Genomic DNA, 20,759 nt, shown 5'->3' with positions numbered 1-20,759 from the left:
TTTTATAACAAAATTTGTAATTTAACTATATTGCATAAACCAACAGTAATTATTCCTTATTATATATTATTTTTTTTTGGTAAATTACCCATTCAGTTCTATATCCCTATATATTTCCAATCAATTTGAAGTTCTGAATTGCAATTCAAATCTTTTAAATTAGGGTTTTCAAATCTGATTTTTTGTTAGTATAACCGGGAAACTCACCTAAAAAAAAAAAAAAATAAAAAAATATCGTTAGTGGTTATAAATTATAATCAAGGAATAAATGAGTTGCCCTCCTCCATTCAATTTGCTTGTTTTCTAGACGTACTTGTGTCTGGTGATGGCAGATAACGAGAAGAATAAAATGATACGAGAAGAAGATGGAACGGTAACCAACAATCTCCCAGAGGATATCATCTTCGAGCTGCTCTCAAAGCTTCCCGTGAAGTCTCTTCTGAGGTTTAGGTGCGTATCCAAATCTTGGTGTGCCCTAATAGACCATCCTGATTTCGTTACAATGCACCTCACCCGATCCATTGCAACAATGAACAACCGAAGCATCGTCTCTGTCTCACCATACGAAAGCTTAAGACTCATGGAGAATGAGACAGTAAGAATGGTTTCTATAGACTTAGATGATTGTGAACAAGAAGGAAAAGCGGCGGTTGGAGTAGAATTTGATACTCCGTTCCCGGTTCCTGAGGAAGACTACATATTGGTTTCTTGTAATGGCTTGGTATATATTTTTGACAGCATAGTCTTCGCTGGTTTCGAAGTTGACTTACCCACATTCCTTGTAAATCCATCTACAAGGAGGCACAGGAAGTTGCCATGTTTGAATCCAGAGTTTCCCAGTAATAGTAACCGTGCCAATCTCAATGCCTATGGATTTGGTTACGACCCTATTGCCGAAGATTACAAGGTGATAAGGGTTTTAGAGTTCACCGATCATGATGATCACTACCTTGGTTTCGGGGTCATGGTGTATTCTAGTAGTAGCAACTCATGGAGAAGAATCGAGGACATCCCCTCATTTCGAGTCGAGCAAGAAGTTGGAGTTTTTACTAATTCAGCTTTTCATTGGGTTTCAAATCCCAACACTACTGTTTCCACATCCACATCCACTGTGATTGTTTCTATTGACATCAATGATAGATACCGGGAGCTGCCACTGCCTGATCTTGTGAAAAATTACTGGACTATTGCCGTTGGGGTTATAGAAGAAAATCTTCAACTTTGCGTCCTCTATGAGTCTTTCACGCCCCATATCGAACTTTGGGTGATGAAGGATTATGGGGTAAGGAACTCTTGGGAGAAAAAGTTCTTGATCCAGGACAAATTGGTGTTTGGGTATTTTAGCCATTGCGTCGTTCCAATATGCTATTCAAGGAAGGGTGAAGTTGTATTTGAGACCAGTATACATAATGATGGGGATTCGGTAGCAGTGGCTCTTTATGATCCCCATAAGGTAAGGGCAACTGTTCTTAGTGGTCAATACAGGTGGAACACAGTATGCATTGGGAGTCTCGTATCGGTTGATATGAAAGATGGAGCAGATTGGAAAAAAAGAAGGTAGAGATAAGAGGTAATCCTGTAGATAAGATATACATTTCAGGCTAATGTATCCTTTCTAGAATTGTTTTCACATAATTTCTTTGTGTGTTTGCACTCTTGTTCTTATTAATTATGGTTTCATCTCAGAAATTCTTATGAATGATTATTCCATTCTTGCAAGTTGCAACCATCTACAGTTGTAATGAAATCAATCAATGTTAAAGTTTAAACATTCTAAATAAAGGATAAGAATGGGATCATTAGTGATGTGAACACAAGGACCCCCTGGGACAAAAGCTCAAGTGGGGAGGATGGCTCCAAGAAGCCACCTTAAGCTGGACAAACCTCTTTAGAAGGGTATTTGGGCATTTTAGCCCTTATTTTAGTTCTAAATTAATTTTAGACTTTTGCCAATCCGACTCCCCCCAACCCTAATGACCTTCTGTCTCAATTTCAGCCCCATCTGATGACCCTAGATCTGCTCATCCTTGTTATTATCACCGTAGCTTCCCTCCAAAATCAAGAACTGCAATATCTCTCAGACCAGTCATCCAAATTCATTAAAACTTGAAAATCTTACTCTAAAGATCAAAATATAAGTTCCTTTCAAATTTTATCCCATTCCCCTAAGTTTTGATCCCATATCAAGCAATTGATTAGCCTCCAATGGGATGGCCAAGGTATCTTTCATACTCTAAATGTCCTTCTGTCTTCCATCAAACAAACCAAATCCCAACCAGGGAATTAGAGTAGAGTTATTAGGAACCAGTTGAGGAACAAGCACTGGTATACCATAAAGCAAACATTTCAAGAAACTCTTTCTTGATCCCATATGAGTTGGTTCTATTGAAAATGATCTTGGAAGAAGTAGCCCTCATTGAATACGAGCTGCATCAATACCACTGTTGCCAAACAAATAGTTATAAAAAGGGCCCAGTTTTGTGGAAGATACCTACAGTAATGGCCACCCACTTGCTTGGAATGGGACAAAGGAGCATTGGAAGTATAGGAGTGACATCTTAGGTTTTGGTAGAAGTATATGTTTATGTGTGTAACTATACCCATATTAATGCTTATTGATGAGTCTCAATTCTGATTCTAATTCCGACTAAACCACTCCGATACCCGAGTGCTCCTCCGTGTATAGAGATGATGAATCCTGAAAGAAAGGTTAGACGTGGGCCGGCTCGTTTGCTGAGCAACCGCTTCTGATGGATAAGTCAGTCAGTGACCAGATTAAGATCTTGTGCAAGAGCTACACCGGAATTTGCTAAGAATGTGTTCGTTGCTTACCGGAGGGGTGAGTCCCTGTTTAAATTGAATACGGATTACCTTTTATGATGGTAGACAGGTTTCCCCGACGGTGGCCGTCCAATCAGCCCTGGACAGGCTTCTGCGTCGGTCGTCCCGCCTAATCATCTTCTGAGTTGACCTTCCGTTTGTGGTGACGTTGCTATACAGATCTAGCATAGATGGAGCTTCTTATTCGTCCATCCGGCTCATATCCCGATTGGGTCGGCCCAGTCGGGTATAATCTTCCCGTATCACTTATATATATATATATATATAATATATACCTATACCCATATATATTACCTATACCCATATCAATGCACTCAAGCATAAAACTAGCTATCAACATTTGTGGGATTATTTTTACATAATCCTGATGAAATTAGCAAATTTATATTCAAACACAAAATAGCACCACAATAGATAGCATCCAGATGTCCCCTTAGGTCATCTCTAGCATAATTATATCATATTGCATTGATTTGTTTCTTTGTTGTATGTAAGCACATAAAATCATCAATTATGTATTAGAGTTAGATACTGCATTTCTCCAGTGCCTCGGTCACCTAGTCACCTAGACAACTGGTCAAGAAACTCAAAGTGATGAAATCAGGTTCTCCAATCGGAAGTGTAAGTAGTTGACTTATATATTTTACATATTACAAAATGCACAACCACAATAAGACATGCAAAAGTAAATTAGATAACCTAAATCTCACATACGGTCCAGAAGTGAGAAGTAACCAGATCCTAAAGATTGTTGGAACATCTGCAATGGCGGGGCCATATTCAGCATCAGTTGCTTCAGAAGCTTCGCCAAATGATCCTTTTCAATGTGCAGATATCTCCAGAAATAAAAAAAATCAAGAAACAAATCCGAAAATAAACATTTAGATGTTGCTTGATCTAGAAGCCCAAGGAAATACATGTGAACAAGGTACAAGTTTCATGAAACATTTGATCTCATAGGTTATCAAAGTGACATGTCCTACGATATACATTTTTGTCCAATTTGCAACCAAAATTTTGGTCTCCTGTACATCATAAATACTCGGTTAAAGTTTTTACAGCCTTAATTATAAATAGTAAGATATCAGGTACTTGGGAATTCATAATTACAATGGTGGAAGTTGAATTTGATAACTAAGCTCTCATTTGCATCCTAAGGAACAATCCAAATGAAGCACCTTGGAAGGTGTTCCCAATCATAGTAGACATTATACAGTTGACTGCTTCATTTAAATTTATCTCCTTCAATCATGTTCTTTGAAAGGCTAATATGACTGCAGATGTCTTGGCAAAAGAAGGCACTCTCACTCAAGATGCTTTTTTAACAATAAACTCCCCTCCCAAGCATCTTTGCTGGTTTCGGTTAAATTCTAACTTATTTGAACCAGTTCAAACTCTAAAACATACTCAGCCTTGGCCCTTGGATACAAATTCACCTGTGGAATTAGAGGTCCATAACCTATACAATCCAATCCCAGGCTTTAAGTAAGGGAAAATAACCACCAGCATCAACTGTAAGCCAGGTCATGGGGTTCAGTCAGGGTTGTGTTCCTCGATCAGAAGTTAAGTGCCTCAGCAGTAGGCTGAACTCTCTTTTGAAAAACATTATGTGCTCAATGGCACCTATAATGGCACAACCTCATTTATCATTCTCATTCTCCACAAAAGCATTGAAGTTACTTGATGTGTCTACAAAGTGATCTGGACCTTTCTGTTTGGAGAAATATCAATGACGGGAGATAACTCTGGCCCATTTACTTGAAGACGGAACAGCTAGCTCATGTTGTAGCCTCAGGTAACTAAGGGCCAACTAACCAAGATCTTGATCAGAACTAACTTTTAAGCCAAACTTAAACAAGTCAGGTGCGTATGTAGGATTTTGAGGTGTGATATATCCTCAAACGGGCTCTTCCCGATGGCTACTAATGCAGATGATTAAATGGAAGATTCAAAAGGTTTAAGGTGCAATAGATTAGGTCAGGTTACAGTTCAAAGGTAACAAAAGGTCTCTTGTTTAAGGGTGAAACAAAAGTAAATGTAATGATGGATTTTAAGGATTCGGAGGTCTCAAAATAGGTTAAAATTTTGATAGAATGGGGAACTCATGATGGAGTTTATGTCCTCCAAATTTGCTTGAATTTTGACGGTTGGTTGAGAAGTTATGAAGTTTCTTGGTTTTAGGCCAAGAAACTAGGATTGCAATCAAGAAAAGGTGGAATATAGGAAAATCACCGCTCCCTCTGCGCCCCCCAAGAACTCGTAATTTGATCCATGGGTATCTTAATAATTTTGCTCAAAATTGTGACAATTAGGTAAGGGTCCCATCAAATCTAGCATGTAGTTTACTTTCGACATATTTTTGTTTTATATTTTCTGATTATTATTTTGCTGGTTAAAGATTCTTTGTCTAGGTGAAATTCCCAATTAGTTTCGGATCCCTCAATCTGAGTCCTCTTTATTTTCCTTATTTTTAAGACTCCATATCTACTCTTAGAATTTGGATTGAAGTCCTCTAGAGTTAGTTATTGAAATTTTCTTGTTTGAGTTAAAATCTTAGTCAAGAGTAGTTGAGATAGTTTTGGATAAGCCAATTAGAGTGCCAGTTGGTTTTCAAACCTGAAGTTTTTTTCTGTCTTTATTTGAGGCTATAAAGCCTTCTAGCCATGTAATATTTGAGACGAAGTACATGAAATTAAATATGAGTTTGAAGGCAAGTCATGTCGTGGCTTCTTGGGAAGGCACGACGGTTGTGTGAGAACTCCTTCAATTTTACCAAGTGTTCTTCAATTCCAATAGTAATTCAACCATAACAACAGTCTTTAACCATCTCCAAGTGAACATCATCCCCAACCCCTTCCCTAGCCTTCTCTCTACTTTCCCCATCCATCGTACCTTTCTTTTTTATTTTCTTGAATTTTTAGACTTATCTTGAGACCCAAATTTCAAGGTTAGATTTACACCAATATAACAGATAGATATATCCCAAACTTTAGAGGCATCATCCCCTCAACCTTAGTGACCTTAGATCCCAATTTTATCCAAAATTTACTGGCTTCTTGGGAAGGCATGACGGTTGTGTGAAAACTCCTTCAATTTCAGCAAATGTTCTTCAATTCCAACAGCAATTCAACCATAACAACAGTCTTTAACCATATCCAAGTGAACTTCAGCCCCAACCCCAACCCCATCCCTAGCCTTCCCTCTACATCCCCCCATCTATCATACCTTTTTTAATTTCTTGAATTTTTGGACTTTTCTTGAGACCCAAATTTCAAGGTCAGATCTACACCAATCTAACCTTTAGATCTATCCCCAACTTGTAGACCTACAATTACATATATTAAAGTTCCATCATCTCGAACCCAAGTAGCAATAGTAGATGCCAATAAACATTGAGAGAATTTCACCCAGTGACCCAGGAGATAATCAACATCATTTAAAAAAAAAAACTTTAATTCTTCATATTAAAAGAACCATCCAATAATGAGAACAATCGGCGATCTATATATATAATAGCATTGAAGGCATTGTTCAAATAATACCAATTGTAGGGAGGAACCTACACTAAGAGATAAAAATTGTGGCTCCAATGCCCACACATAAACTCTTGCAAGAATGCAAAGTAATAAGCAAAGTTATGGGTAGGAAAAAGGTTGGTTACTATGAGCCAAATAATGTAATTTGTTAAAAAAAAAAAATTAATAATAATAGTGTAATTTGTTCACTGTATGTGTGAATCATATTTTCACCTTGAAGCGTGTGAGAATGCGTACATCGGTTGCTTTTGTTTTTGTGGTTCTATAGAGTGATTCATTTTATTCTCATCTGCTTTCATGATCCAAGAAGATACATTGTCAATTTTTTATCCTCTTCTGATTCTCAAAATTATCCTAAGGCAGTGCTTCCTTCGCTTGTTGTGGCTGTTTCTAATGATCCCTCCGTTGTGTTTCTTCCACAGGAAAACTTGATTTCAGGTCTTGAAGGTGGTTCTTGTTTCTTGTGGGAAGTTGTTTCTTTGTGCTCTTGTGTTGCCAATCTTCTTGCTTCTTCTCCTGATCCTGAGGTTCAGTTGCCTTTCCTAGCTCATTGGCTTTCCATTCAGACGGTTGATTCCATCTCTTATTTTCTCTTGGTGGTCGGCGTCTCCAATGGTTCTATTGCTGCTCCATCTCCCAATATGCATGTTCAAACTCGCTCAACCCAGGTAGGTTTTCCTGCTTAATCTAATTGTTAATATTCTTTTTCGTTCTTTGTCTATATATCAGTGTTTTGCTTGCTTGACTTCAAAATTTCGTCTCTGTTTAGTTTAAAGCTATTTGGATTTGCTTGTATGTCCTTGTGCTTAATGAGTCTAGTGATATTGTCTGATTATTTCATTTGTGGGCTGTGCTATCTCTGTGATCTGTTTTTTTTATTTATCACTTTTTGTTAATTTTCGGCATCAATTTCGCTTGTATATCTAAGGGCCATCTGTTACCTCATTAGTATCTTGTTGACTGTGTTTTGTGCTTTGTATTCGTTCTCTTTTGGTGTTATTCTCTCTGTTTCTTTTTGTTTTTTCCTCTGATTGTCTGCATTTTATTTAGCATCTTTTCCTTGTAGCAGTGCTGGTTTTGTTTGATCTGGTCTAGCCAGCTGTTCTGTTTCTCATTGCAGAATGAATTTCCTTGCCTGGAATGTTCAGGGTATCCACTCCCCTTTAACTTTAAGAAGCCTTAATTCCCATGTTAAAGAATTCTTGGTTGATGTAATCTTTTTATGTGAAACCAAATGTTGGGATCTGAATTCTATCCATCTTTATGGCCCCCTTAAAAACTTTACAACCATTGCTTGGTCGGATACCTGTGGTTCTGCTGGCCTAAAAGGGGGGTTATGGTTGCTGGGGAAGTCTATCCTTGAAGCCTTAGTGTTCTTTAGCTCTGCTCATCTTATTCAAGTTAAAATTTTCCATTCCTCTATGGGTCCATTCTGGCTGATAGGCGTCTATGGTCCTCGAAAACTCAACGATAGGTTTTCTGTTTACATCAAGTTAAGAAGTATTATTGAATCTTTAGATGCTCCTTTCATTGTCCTCGGAGACTTTAATGAAGTTTTGAAAGATGGAGAAAAAAAGGAGGTTCCTCTTTTTGATTATCTAGCTGCGGTTGTCTTCTCCCTAATATTTGCTTCGATTTCAATCTTTCATGAAATTGACTTCCCTCAATCTTGTTTTATCTGGTCTAATCAACATAAAGGAAAACTTCATAGTAGGGAAAAATTAGATAGAGTTTTCGTATCTGATTCTTGGATCTGTGCTTTTCCTGAAGTTAAGGCTAGAAAGCTTTCCTCATTAGGATCAGATCACAATCCTATTCTTTTTGTGATTCCTTCTATTATCTCCAAACATTCATAAACTCTTTCACTTTCAAAATACGTGGATTTCTCATCCTGAAGTTATTTCTTTTTCTACTCATTCTTGGGGCTCTTGATTGCAGCTCTCTCAGTGCTAATATTGCCAGTCTTGTTGAAAAAATTGAACTGGAAGTTTTCGAAAATATTGAAAATCTCAAGCATTGTTTGTTTTTGGATTGTCTTCTTGATGAAGACCTTTAACTGGAGCTCCTAGCTCTTTGGTTCTCCTCTTGAATGGATTCTTGAAGCCGAGGAAAATTTCTAGTTTCAAAAAGCGCGGTGTAACTATGTTAATTGTGGGGACTGCAATACAAAATTCTATCATGCTTCTACTAAAGTCAATCATCTCATGAAAACTGATTTCATTTTTAATTACTTTGGTGTTAAGCTTTCTCCCCCCCCCCCCCCGGGCAGTTATATGGCCTTTGACTTCTCAGCTTTCTTCAAAAACCTCTTCTAACTTTCTTGATCCTCCGTTTGTTGAGTGTCTTTTCCCCACCAATTTGTCGGATGATGATAGATGGGCGATTTCCTATTCTCCATCAGTGGAAGAAATTAAATTCGTGGTTCTCTCTTAAGCCCGTTAAAGCCCTTTGGTTTAATGGCTATCAAGCAATTATTTACCATAGGTTTGGGGTTTAATCTCTTTTGATATTGTTGATTTAGTTTTTTTTTTTTTTTAAATCATCTCTAAATCCATTCCCTTTGGCATCAATCATACTCTTATTGGTCTCATTTCCAAAGTGTCAACTGCTTCCTAAGTTGGCAAATTTCATCCTTATAGCTTGTGCAATACAAGATACAAAATCTTAGCAAAGCTTCTAGCTAATAGATTGAAACCACTCCTCAGTAATTTGGTTTCTCCCTTTCAAGGAGCCTTTGTTCTGAGTACACAAATAAATGACAATTTAGTCTTCGCCCATGAAATTTTTTATTATCTTCGTAACAAGAAAAAGGGGGAAGGGGGTTGGGTAGCTATCACATTAGATATATCAAAAGCCTTTGACAACGTGGAACTGGGTCTCCTGTCAAGTATTTTCAATTCTTAGGTTTTGGGGAAGATTGGACTTTTATGATTTCTCTCTTATTTCCTCAGTATCCTTCTCCATCAAACTTGATGGTAATCCCGATGATTTCTTCTCCCCATCTAGGGTAATCAGACAAGGTTGCCTACTCACTCCTTACCTTTCTTGTGCATCATGGAAGTCTTTTCTAGAGTTTTGGGTGCTTATCTGATTTGGGTAGTTTTAAGGGAATAAAAGTTGCTAGACATGCTCCTGAAGTTTTTCATTTTTTTCGTGGACGATGCTTTCATCTTTTGTCGTGCCTCTGAGAATGATCTCTCAATTGTTAAGCTGCCCTTGATCTTTTTTTTTTTTTTTTTTTTTTCCCTGATTTGTTTAGCCAATGCATCAATTTTGAAATAAGTGGTTTATTCTTTAGTTAAAATGTGAGACCTCCGGATAAGTGGAAATTGAGTCATATCACTGGAATTCCTGAAATGAGCATCTCCAGTAAATATTTGGGCACATGTCTCTTTAATTCTTGGCCTAAAACTCGATTTTTTCGATTCTTAATTGATCAAGTTTCTTTTCTTTTGTTTGTTTGGAAGACTAGCAGCCTCTCGTAGGCTGGTAGGTTGGTCATTGTTAAATCCATTTTATCTTCTTACCCCCTCTTACCAAATGGGCTGTTTTAATATTTATCTGCCTATTTGCTCAAAATTGGATCCTTTATCTTACAAATTTTAGAATGGCTGTTCCGAATCCAATAAAAAAGCCTTTTTAATAATATAAAAAAAAGGAAACCTTTTCTAAACCGATTTGTTTTGGAGCTCCATAAAGCCTATATCCACAATCTAGGCCTCTTCTTAAGCTCTCTTGGAGAATGATCTCTCATCCTTCCTTCTATATGGGCCCAAATTCTTAAAATATTTCCTTCCTCGTCTCCTTTCAATACTCAAATTTGGTATAAAAAGGGGTTTAGAGTGTGGAATGGTATAGTTAAAACCCTCCCTCTCCTTAAGGACAATTCTTTGAAAATTATTGGCAGGGGCGATTCTGCTTCATTTTGGAATGATCTTTGGATTACCTCTATTCCACATATCTCATTCCCTCTCCCCTGCACGAAGACTCTCAGGATTTTTTTGTGGGGCATTTTATTTTTTTATGGCAGTTGGGATCTTTGCAAGCTTTCCTCTACTCTTCCTGCTCACTTCATTTCTGAAATTATCAAGATCTCTCCTAGTCCTTCTAATGATTCTTGGTATCACCCTTTTGTGAAAAATGGTGGATATTCTGCCAAGATGGCTGCCACTTATCTTTCTTGTGATGATATTGACATGGATTCTAATGAAACTAGATTCTGGAAACTTCTCAAAACCCTAGAACTCCATCCCAGGTTCAAAATATTTCTTTGGCGTCTTGTTCATAATGATCTTGCTGTTAATAGCAAGACTTTCTAAGTGGAACAAATCAAATGAAAGAAGTGTGTTTTGTGCCTGTTTAATTGAAACTCATTGGCATATTTTTTTTTCTTCTATCATGTTGGTGTTACTAAACACATACGGTTGGCAGGATCGCTCAATCATAGATTTGAATATCTTTGTGCCCCCACTATTCTTCATTTGTTCATTAACTTGTGTTCAATTTAATTGGGAAAAGAAACTTCTAAGCTGGATTTGATTAGTGATGTCCATTTCTTTCTATTTTATATGGAGATTTAGAAATAAGTTCTTTTAAATGAGCAGAAATCTCCAGGTATGCCTCTTAATACAATACTCTATTCGTTAAAAGAACTTAAGATATCCCCACCCCAATCAAAGGAAATTGTGGATCAAAGCTCAGCTTTAAACCCACCTCTTAACCTGTAAGATTTCGACTGGAGCTTAGTAAGAAATCCTACTCTCACTGTTGCAGGACATGGAGTATGAAAACGAATGGAAGTGGTTAACAGTATTCGAAGACAAAGGTAGCTGCCTCACCAATGTGATTGGAACTAGAAGCTTCGAAACCATATTAGAAACAGTTTTTTATGGACTCGTGGATAGTTGGAAGTGCTATTGAGATTTTATTTTTCAGATTGTTGAAATTTGGATAATTGCATTGACCTTCTCTATCCCAAGAGTTGGATAGGCCCAAGAGTTGCTTGTTACAAAAGTTTTTTCTAAATACAAATCATAACGAATCGAGTCTTCATAATGATCTTCTAATCAGGTTTAATTTTTTAATTTTCATATGGACCCCCTATGTTTGGTCTATGTCATTTTTAGTTCAAAAAAACTGAAACTTTACATATGCCTCTCCAGTGTTATAGAAAAAGTCAATTTAAGGACAAATTATCGTTTCTATGACCAATTTTTCCTTATTTATTTTTTTGGGGGCAAATTTCATTTGGACCCCCTGAGGTTTTGTTTTTGTCATTTTTAGTCAAAAAAATATGAGGTTTTATATTTGCCTTCCATGTACTAAAGAAAAGGTCAATTTAAGGACAAATTATCACTTATATGACCAATTTGTCTTTATTCTTTTTTAATTTAAAATTTTATTTTTACATATACATCCTACTTGCCATTAAACTCGTGACTCCCCTTTTAGTACAAAAATAGGGTTTAAGCTAATGAGTACTTGAGTGATTTTAATATATAAAGGTATTTTGCAAGGTATTCTAATAGGGTTTTTTTTGTGCAAATGCTTTTTTTTTTTTTTTTTTTTTTTTTTTTTTTAAATAAAAGGGACTTAGGTCAAACCTTGGGTGGTCAAATGAAAATTACCCATGACTTTTTTCTATTAAGAAACCTGCAACAAATTTTTTATGGGAAAAATCTCTCCATGTACCTCTATTATACCCCTCCTTTCTCAAAAGTTTCACTTCTAATTCCTCCTAAAGGGTAAAATTTACTTATTTGTCTCTAGTTCTACTCTAACACTTTAAAATGACTAAATTACCCTCTTTTGTCCCTCATCGCTTACTCCTCATGTCTTCTTTCCCTACAACATACAATCGAAGAGAACATGAACTCAAGAGAACAATAAAAGTGACAACTTTATGAAGTGTGTGCGGGGAGGGGGGGGGTACACATTGCTCTCCTTTAGAAAATCATTTTTTTCCATGTTTGTCGAGATGGAAACATGATTTGTAAGGTGACGTTGCATCACAGAAAAGAACGTCGGTAGTTGAGGAGGGGGAGATCTACAGTCCCCCCTAGAAGCTGAAGTTGACTGATCACGTCACCAAAGACTACAACAAGGCTCTGGAGTGGGGTACCTTTGCTCAGATGCCTGCCAAGTGCAAGACTATTGGTGCTGCCCCCGATCAGGAGTTCGTGATCTCCTCGATCAAGTAAGCTCTTTACTCATACTTTCTGTTATTTTTTACAAGTATCCTTTGATTCTCGAGCTCGACCACTAATCCTTATTTATTTTTGCATGGTGATTGCCAACAGCTTACAGGTAGATGGAGGTTGTTCTTCGGGTTGGTCATCTCAACGTCTGATCGAAGCAATTGGAGGATGAGATAAAGGCGAAGAGAGTTGAGATTTGGCTCAAGGATGAAAATCAAAAGTTGGGGAAGGCGGCTAAGGAGCTGGAGGTGGCCATCGGGAAGGTTAAAGACCTCGATCGGGAGATTCATAAGCTATTGGAGGTCCTGAAAGAGATTGAGGCCAAAGTTGAGGGCCTGATGAAGGGAAAAGAGGAGCTCCAGGATCGGATTGCAGCTTCAAAGGCCGACCATATCTCTGTCAAAGCTAGGAAGACTTGCCTTTGGAAGTACCTGAACAACAAGCTTTTCAACGATCTACTAGTGCCCTAGAACACAATGGCTTATATGGGTAGAATGAAGTGTGGAAATCCATTATGGAGACGACTCCATCATTCAATACCAGCCCTCACCAAGAGTTGTGCCACCCATAAGTCTTCAAGGAACTCCAGTTGCCTGATCCCAAATTGGCAAAAAAGAAGATGGACCCTCCAGTTGTTGACCCGAATAGTGAATACTACCTTAGTGACTCTCCTCCCCTTTCTGCAGAAGTTGAAGTCGTTCAAGACAATGCTCTTCCCGAACTCCAAGCCCCGAACCTTGTTGAAAAAGAAACTCTCGAACAAGCATCATGATTATTCTCTTTTCTCTCTTTTGTTTTGTGTTTTGTGTTTATTTATTTATTTATTTTTATGTTTTTTTTTGTAAGGGTTGGCCCCCTCTGGCCTTCGGTAATATAAACAAAATATTTCTCTTCATACATAATGTTTCTTACTTGCTTGTATCGAATTTCTGTCTTCAATCGTGCTTTGGTAAATCCTTAATCGGGCTTTAATTACTAGGAAATTGTCTAAGTATTAAGAGGTCTTAGTCGGGCATTGCTGAAGCCTTTGCTTAGAAAAATCTTGATAATTTTTCTTAGTATTGGGAGGTCTTAGTTGGTGTAGCCGAAGCCTCTACTTAGGAATTTTCTGTGAAGTTCTCTAAGTGTTAGAAAGTCTCATTCGATTGTAACTGAAGCCTTCTCTTAGGAATTTTCTATGAAATTCTCTAAGTGTTGGGAGATATCATTTGGGCATAGCCGAAGCCTCTACTTAGAAAACTCCTGAGAAATTTTTCTAAGTGTTAGAAGGTCTCATTCAGGCATAGCCGAAGCCTTTTCTAAGTGTTGGGAGGTCTCAATTGGGCATAGCCGAAGCCTCTACTTAGAAAATTGTTGAGAATTTTTCCAAGTGTTGGGAGATCTCATTCAGGCATAGCCGAAGCCTTCACTTAAAAGATTCCTGGGGATTTTTCTAAGTGTTGGGAGGTCTCATTCGGGCATAGCCAAAGCCTCTATTAGAAAATTCCTGAGAATTTATCTAGTGCCCGGGACCAAACGCGGAAACCCGATGTGTTTTGGGTCAAGTAGGGTTTGTTTAATGTTGACTTTGAAGTTTGACCGTGATTTCAGTTTTACTATCTTTGAAAATCTTAGGAAGATGTCTTTGTGGGCCATCTCAGTAGAGGATATGGTGTTTGACCCAAAACCCATGGATATTGGTGATGGTGTTTCCTTATGGAAACCTTACTTGATTTGGTGTTGAACTATTATTTGTGAAGAAGAATTTGGTTGATGGACCTAAAGCTTAGTTGGACCTAGTTTGAAGACTCCCTCCATACTAGGTAAGAGTACGATGTATTGAAAGAAGCCCATCCAAAAATATTGAAGTTAGGCCCATTAAATCCCTATTTTTGCAAGGCAAGCAGTGGCATTTTGGTAAATATCTGTTTTGAAGGTTTTCAAAGCTTTATTTCTTTTAATTTCGTGGTAAACTATTCCCACCATGTTTCTAAACCTCTTGATAGCATGGGATCGACCTTTGAACTTCCTCTTTGGCAACCAATCCCGAACCGGTGGTCGTTTGGTGAAACCCTAGTAACTCTTGAACTCTTTGTGCTATTTAAAAGGGGGAACTCCATGTGTTTCACTTTCAATCTGTTTCTAAGCCTTGGGAGAACGTGGGAAGATCCTAGATCCTCTCCTTCGAAGCCAAGGAAGATCCTCAAGTATCGTTCGGGTTTCTTCAGCGGTTTGTCTTCTAAAAGGTTGGTATTCAAGCTTCTTCTTTAATTCATTCTTTCTTCTCTACTCTGATTTTCTGATCATGAGAAGGGTATTACACTACTATAATGACCTCTTCTTTAATTCTTTTTGCCCTAGAGTGAATCCCCAATTCACTCTATGATCTTGAAGCCATATGGCGATGATCCTTGAATTTGATTCCACCAAAGCTCTTAATGATACTTTCCTAATTTCCTACCTATCTTTATTATTGTGGGGAAGGTCTCATATTATTACCATGACCTTCCCTTGTGTCCTCATGATTGAGGAGTTGATCCTTGTTTTTCTTTGGAACAATTGGCAACCCTTATTTTCTATTAATTCATTGGACCCTCCCCAAAACCTTTCTTGATTGTAAATTCTTTGCCCTAAGGGTGAATTTTTATTCTCCCTAGTCTTTGTGGGATACACGGATTCTTGTTAGTAATCCCTAATTGTATGATTTGAATTTCTTTCCCTTCACTTTAATTGAGAACCTTATTTTTCTCTCATTAGTAGATCCTTCCTAATTCCATTCTTTATTTTGAAATACTAATGAGATATTCCTTTATCTATCTTGGGTTGTTTTTGTGAGAATTAATTATGGGTAACTCTCATGAGAGGTAACCAAACTCTTATGAGAGGTAACCATATATGAAACCCTATTGTTCTTTTATTTGTTGGAAACTTCCCAACACTTTCAGATGTGCATTCTTTGTTTCTCTTTCCCATGGGTGAATCTTGATTCTTTGTTTCTCTTTCCCTTGGGTGATATTTGTGTTAACCTAAACTTGATCATCTATGTTTTCTTGTTTTATTGGCTATCAATTTATTTCCCTTCATCCGGTGCTCTCAACCTTTTCATTGGGAGCCAAAAAAGGGTGAAACCTAACCTCTTGGATCAAACCAAGAACCCTTAGTTTGATCTTGTTAAGATCAATCAATGTGTTTTTTTACTAAAATTGTAACCTATCATTCTCTAATTGTTTATCCTTGATCACACTATATTTTCTCATGATCCATGTTTAACCTAATTAGGATTTCTAATTATTCTTTCTTCGTTCTTGTTCTTGTTTGAGATCAGGAAGAAGATGATGCATTCTTGCAACCATCTATTCCATGATCTCATTCTATTCTTTGAGATCTATGATCATCATCATGATCTTAACCCTAGCTAATAGATTCTTGAAACCTAACCCTAACCCTGAATGACCTGAAACCCTGTAACCTTCCATGTGAGGGAAACCTCATGGGAATGTTTGTTAACATAAACTAGATTTCCTATGATTCTTGTTATTTTCTTGATAACAATCATTCCCTCTCTTCCGTGATCATAACCTTTCATGAGCCATATGTTATGATGAAACCTAACCTCTTTGTTACAAACCTATTGTGATTGATTTTTGGACTATGATCTCCCCCATGTCTTCATTTAGGTTGGTGTACTGGCTCAACCCATGAGCAAAGCACCGTATAGAAAACGGCGACTAGTGCGGATTAAACCAAGCGACCTCCAGCGACCGTGCGGAAAAGCAGCCCGGAAAAAGACCCGCCTATTAACGCATTAATGTCGGGATGCTATACGGAAACGAGATAGCAAGTCGAATGATATGAAACCCCTACGGGACATAAGGTAAGAATTCCACCACTCCAACCTCGATGATAGAACACCCAGTTAGTGGTTACCCAATTGAGGTACTCCCCAATGTTCTGATGAGATCTGTCAAGAAACGAATCCCGCATTGTTAATGGATGGATCCCATCAAGGGAATGAGGGTAATAAATCTTGTTAATTAGGGTTTGTACCCCGCTAGACATTAAGCTTGAAGGACTAAGATCATCCCAAAACGGATTGAAACGGATATAAAAAGTCGACGAGTTGGAAAAAGGGGAGGCGCAGCAAAGCGGCGGCGAAGGAGGTTGATGAAGGACTCGACTCTTATACATTCAACCCTATGCCTAGGTGCTCGCAAATAAAAGTCTATAATAGGGATTGCAAGTTAGAGGACCTACTAAATACAGGTAAGGACATGCACATATATGCAATACATATACATGATGATGGTTCTATACTATCTGATCATGTAACGCGAATTGTATAAAGCATGTGAATCAGTACACGCGGTGGTGCGATGTACATCATGATACACAGCGCAGAATGATAAAGAGTGATGTAGTGTGATGTGATGGAAGGGGATCCAGGGATATCTGGCGGATATCGAAGGGGGAATGGGAACATGCGCGATGCAGACATCAGAACGATGACAACAGGGAGTCTAGAAGCAGGCAGGACCCCACATGCTAACCCCGGCGGGGAAGAAGCGGGTGACCCGTGACAATGGTGACGGACTATGTTCATCCAACAGCGGAACCAGTCCGCGGAGACTCGGGGTCCACATGGTCAGTAATGGAGGGTTGCAAGAGGGTTGGGCCATGGACGCAAGGAGCGGACCGGGTGGCGAGGAGTCAGAGAGCATCCACCCCAAAAAGTGGATGACCAAGGGTTAAGGAGTGGAGTCCAACAGAGGTACCAGGGAGGATTCACACCTAGGGCGAAGGACAACCGAGTGGGGCCAAGGGGAAGTATCGGACTCAATAGTAGTACGATTATGACCGCAGGAAGAAACCCCGACATGCCCACACCAAGGCGGGAGAGAGGGACAACCACCAGAAAGAGCCGGGGACACCCCGCCCGGACCCGAGGAACAGCCGGACAGGATGAGACTACCCAAAGGAGGGCGGAACAAAGCATCACCAAGAGACGCAAGAGACTAGAGCACAAGCAAATCACAAACAAGGAGGGATGTATGACAAAAGAGAACGAGGGGAACATAGAGAAAAAAACAGAGGCAAAGGAAGTTGGAGATGACAATGAAAGAGCGAGAAGGAGGAGAGAAGACAAACAAACCCGAAGATGAAGAATAGTAGGAACGAAACAATTATTCCGATTCGATATATGAGTATTGACTCAACCTATAATTATCAATTGCGATACGGTATTGTATTATATTATGATAGCTAAAACCAGGATCGGGTCGCAACGGGCGTCGGGGAACGGGTGGGGGGGGTGTGACAATCTAAGTGTTGGGAGGTCTTATTTAGGCATAATCGAAGCCTTTTGAATTGACTATACTATACCCACATGGCCCCCCATTCAAAAGAGGTTTGGTTTCTGAAACTTGAACTTCATTAAAATTCTCCTTCGGGAGTACAAAAAGTAGCCAAGGGTAAAATTTCTTCAGGTGCCTTGCATTCTACGATCGGTCGGGTACTCAATTGGATATTGGATTCTTTAATCAATAAGCACTAGGTTCCACTGGCTTCACGATCATGTATGGTCCTTCCCACGAAGGATCTAGCTTCTTTTGGTGGTGAGGATATGAAGCAAGAGTGTTTCTTAGAACTAGATCTCCCAATTGGTATTCTCGACACTTTACTTAGGTATTGTAGTGTGATGCAATGTGATGAGCACATTTATGTGTGAAATCTTAGGGCATAAAGCATGCATTTTACACACTTTGAGTGGAGCTACTTTGGGTTTTATGTTGTTTTTGCAGATTTTATGAATTTTCAGAACTTGAGCAAATATTTGAAGTTTTGGGTATTAAACATGCGATTTTACACGTCAAGAGGTCCGTTCAAGTTCTCAAATGCGAAAATGGGCATGACTTGGAGCATGATGGGCTAGAGATGTGATTATGGGCCAACTCTAAAATATTTAAGAGATAAAGAAGACAAATTTGATCTACGGCTGAGATTACAAATTATCAGTCAAATCTACAGAGATATTATTGAGAGAGTCCAAATGGAGAAAGAGTCCTTGCCTACCTCAATATCTTATTTGTGATTTGATTAAAGAAAGAAAAAGAGGAAAAAGAATTATATTTAGAGAAGGAAGAGGCAAAAATCCCGTTTTTGAATGTCTCTGTCCAGTTTCGATCAAGCCCTTCATCGAACGGTCATCCGGTGTCCGATCGAGCTAATTTTTGGAGGAGATCTTTAAGACTTCTTAACCCTAAAATCTAACGGTGGAATTATGTATTTGATATCTCTAAGTCCATCCTATTGGTACGCCAAGACCCTAATTGGTTGAGTCAGATAAGAACTTTGAGTTTTATTCAAATTCAGCCGTGTCTCATATCCCATGTAAACTCTATAAAAGGAGAGCATACTCCATCAAAGGAGAACGTGTTTTAGAGCTTAGTAGAAGCATTATTTCTTCTCTCTTCAGTTTATTTAGGTTTTCTCTAGTTTTCTTTGCTTGCATTTGTGAGATTTAAATTTCTAGATTGAATGTTTAGTTTTAATCTTTTTTATGTAATGCAATTCAAGTTCAAGTTTCAAGTTTTAGATTCGTTTTTTCTCGGGTTTAGCAATTGCAGATTTAGATCATTCTAGATCTAGATTTGGTTGTTAGGGTTGGTTAAGATTCGAATCGTTTGTTCAATGCACAAGTAAGTAACCTTCTTTATTAATCTTTTCTCCTCCCTCCATTCCCGCTTCTATCTACCCCTCCATGTTCTTAATTTAGGATTTACTTTCAGCATTTATTTATTGTTCTCCCTTCCCCTAGATCCTTGATCAGAGATGCCTACAGTCGTGCCTCTCTTTGGTTAAGGTTTCTATTTCCTTTTATTGCTTTGATTATTTCTTTTCTGCAATTCCTTTTTTCTCTAATATCCGTTCCCCCGATTATGATCGTTTAGTTTAGTTAGTTAGTTAACAAAAATTGAATCATTCCCACTCTCGCATTACTATTAAGAAGTTGAATTCTAGGTGGCATATCTCCCTGAGATCGACCCGTTAGCTACACGATACTGTGCGCTTGTGGTTATTTTTAATTTCACAAACACGATGCTTTTGTGATAGTGTTGAATTCAGGCAATAGCCTTAGTTTGGACTTCTCCAAGCTATCCATCAAACCTTGTTCGTTAGCTTTTTCTTCAAACTCCCATTCTCTAAGAGTCTCGGCCATTACTTCTACCAGAGCTAGAGCTTCTGATCCATAGGCCAATTTAAAAGGCGTTTCCCTTGTTGGCATTCGAACAACTGTTCTAAAAGCCCATAGCGCGTTTGGGATTTCTTCAACCCACAAAGCTTTGTTGGATTCCAGCCCCTTCTTGATTCCATCTAGCAAGGTTCGATTGGTTATCTCTATTTGGTTGTTGCTTTGATAGTATGCTACAGATCGAAGACATTCAGTGCTCAACCATGTAGGTTCCACAAAATTGGTAATTGTGGACTATCAAACTATGTTCCGTGATCGGTGACAAGGACCTTTGGGATGCCGAATCTGTCTATGATGGACTCCAGTACAAACTTCTCAACCTTCTTTTCGATAATAGTGGCCATTGGAATTGCTTCAACCCACTTGGTGAAATAATTGATTGCCACGATCAAGTACTCCCGACCACCAGAAGCTTTGGTGAATTTCCCTATGATGTCAATCCCCCACATGGCGAAAGGGATTGGGTCTAAGATTGATGTCAAGGGTGCTACAGGTCTTTTTGACACTATCGAATGTATTTGGCAATCCTTACAATGACACATGTACTACAACGCATCTTCTTGGATCTTCGGCCAATATATCCCGAGCTTGAGTATCTTGTGTGCTAGCGCTCGTCCAACCATATAAGCTCCACATATACCTTGATGCACTTATGTTAATGCTGTGAAATCCCCCGGATTCTTAACCCGTTAACCCATGGTGTTAGGACTTCAAACCCTAGCCTCGCGTTGGCAACAACTGTGGGCCATTCGAGTCAAACCTGAAGTTTCTAAAGAGGACCTAATGATTGTTGATGAACCTAGTGATGATTTGATAACTCTCATAGAGTTTGAAAGAAGAGAGAAGATTAATCATGATGGTGTTAGAAGGCAATTTTTGGCAAGTCCGTAGACTGACGATAGAGAGTCCGATTGACGAGATTAAGGTATCAAATCGAAGATTGTTGAAAGACCTTTC

The 20,759-nt window shown here is 38.5% G+C and overlaps 1 protein-coding gene across 2 annotated transcripts; it reads left to right on the top strand.

Annotated features, from left to right (window-relative positions):
* The first annotated feature begins 296 nt into the window (after positions 1-296).
* On the top strand, positions 297-11,465 carry LOC149023065 (F-box protein CPR1-like). Of its 2 annotated transcripts, XR_016172509.1 has the most exons (3): positions 297-1,570; positions 6,800-7,045; positions 11,151-11,465. XR_016172509.1 is itself a non-coding variant. In XM_089150916.1 (2 exons), the coding sequence occupies exon 1, from the start codon at positions 326-328 to the stop codon at positions 1,559-1,561; it is 1,236 nt and encodes a 411-aa protein (XP_089007042.1). In that variant the 5' UTR covers positions 297-325; the 3' UTR covers positions 1,562-1,570; positions 6,800-8,778. The 2 variants fall into 2 exon arrangements, 1 of the variants encoding a protein (XP_089007042.1); XM_089150916.1 differs by lacking the exon at positions 11,151-11,465 and having other exon boundaries at positions 6,800-8,778.
* Positions 11,466-20,759: the final 9,294 nt, after the last annotated feature.

This window comes from Hakea prostrata, chromosome 3 (assembly GCF_041222555.1).
Source record: "Hakea prostrata isolate BN-2017 chromosome 3, UWA_Hpros_2, whole genome shotgun sequence".
In the NCBI taxonomy this organism is placed as follows: Eukaryota; Viridiplantae; Streptophyta; class Magnoliopsida; order Proteales; family Proteaceae; genus Hakea; species Hakea prostrata.
Note: the sequence above shows the minus strand (reverse complement) of the source record. Positions and strands in the feature narration are given on the sequence as shown.

Excerpts from the sequence above, each read along its gene's own strand:
- LOC149023065 (XM_089150916.1), top strand. The coding sequence starts at position 326 with ATGGCAGATAACGAGAAGAATAAAATGATACGAGAAGAAGATGGAACG.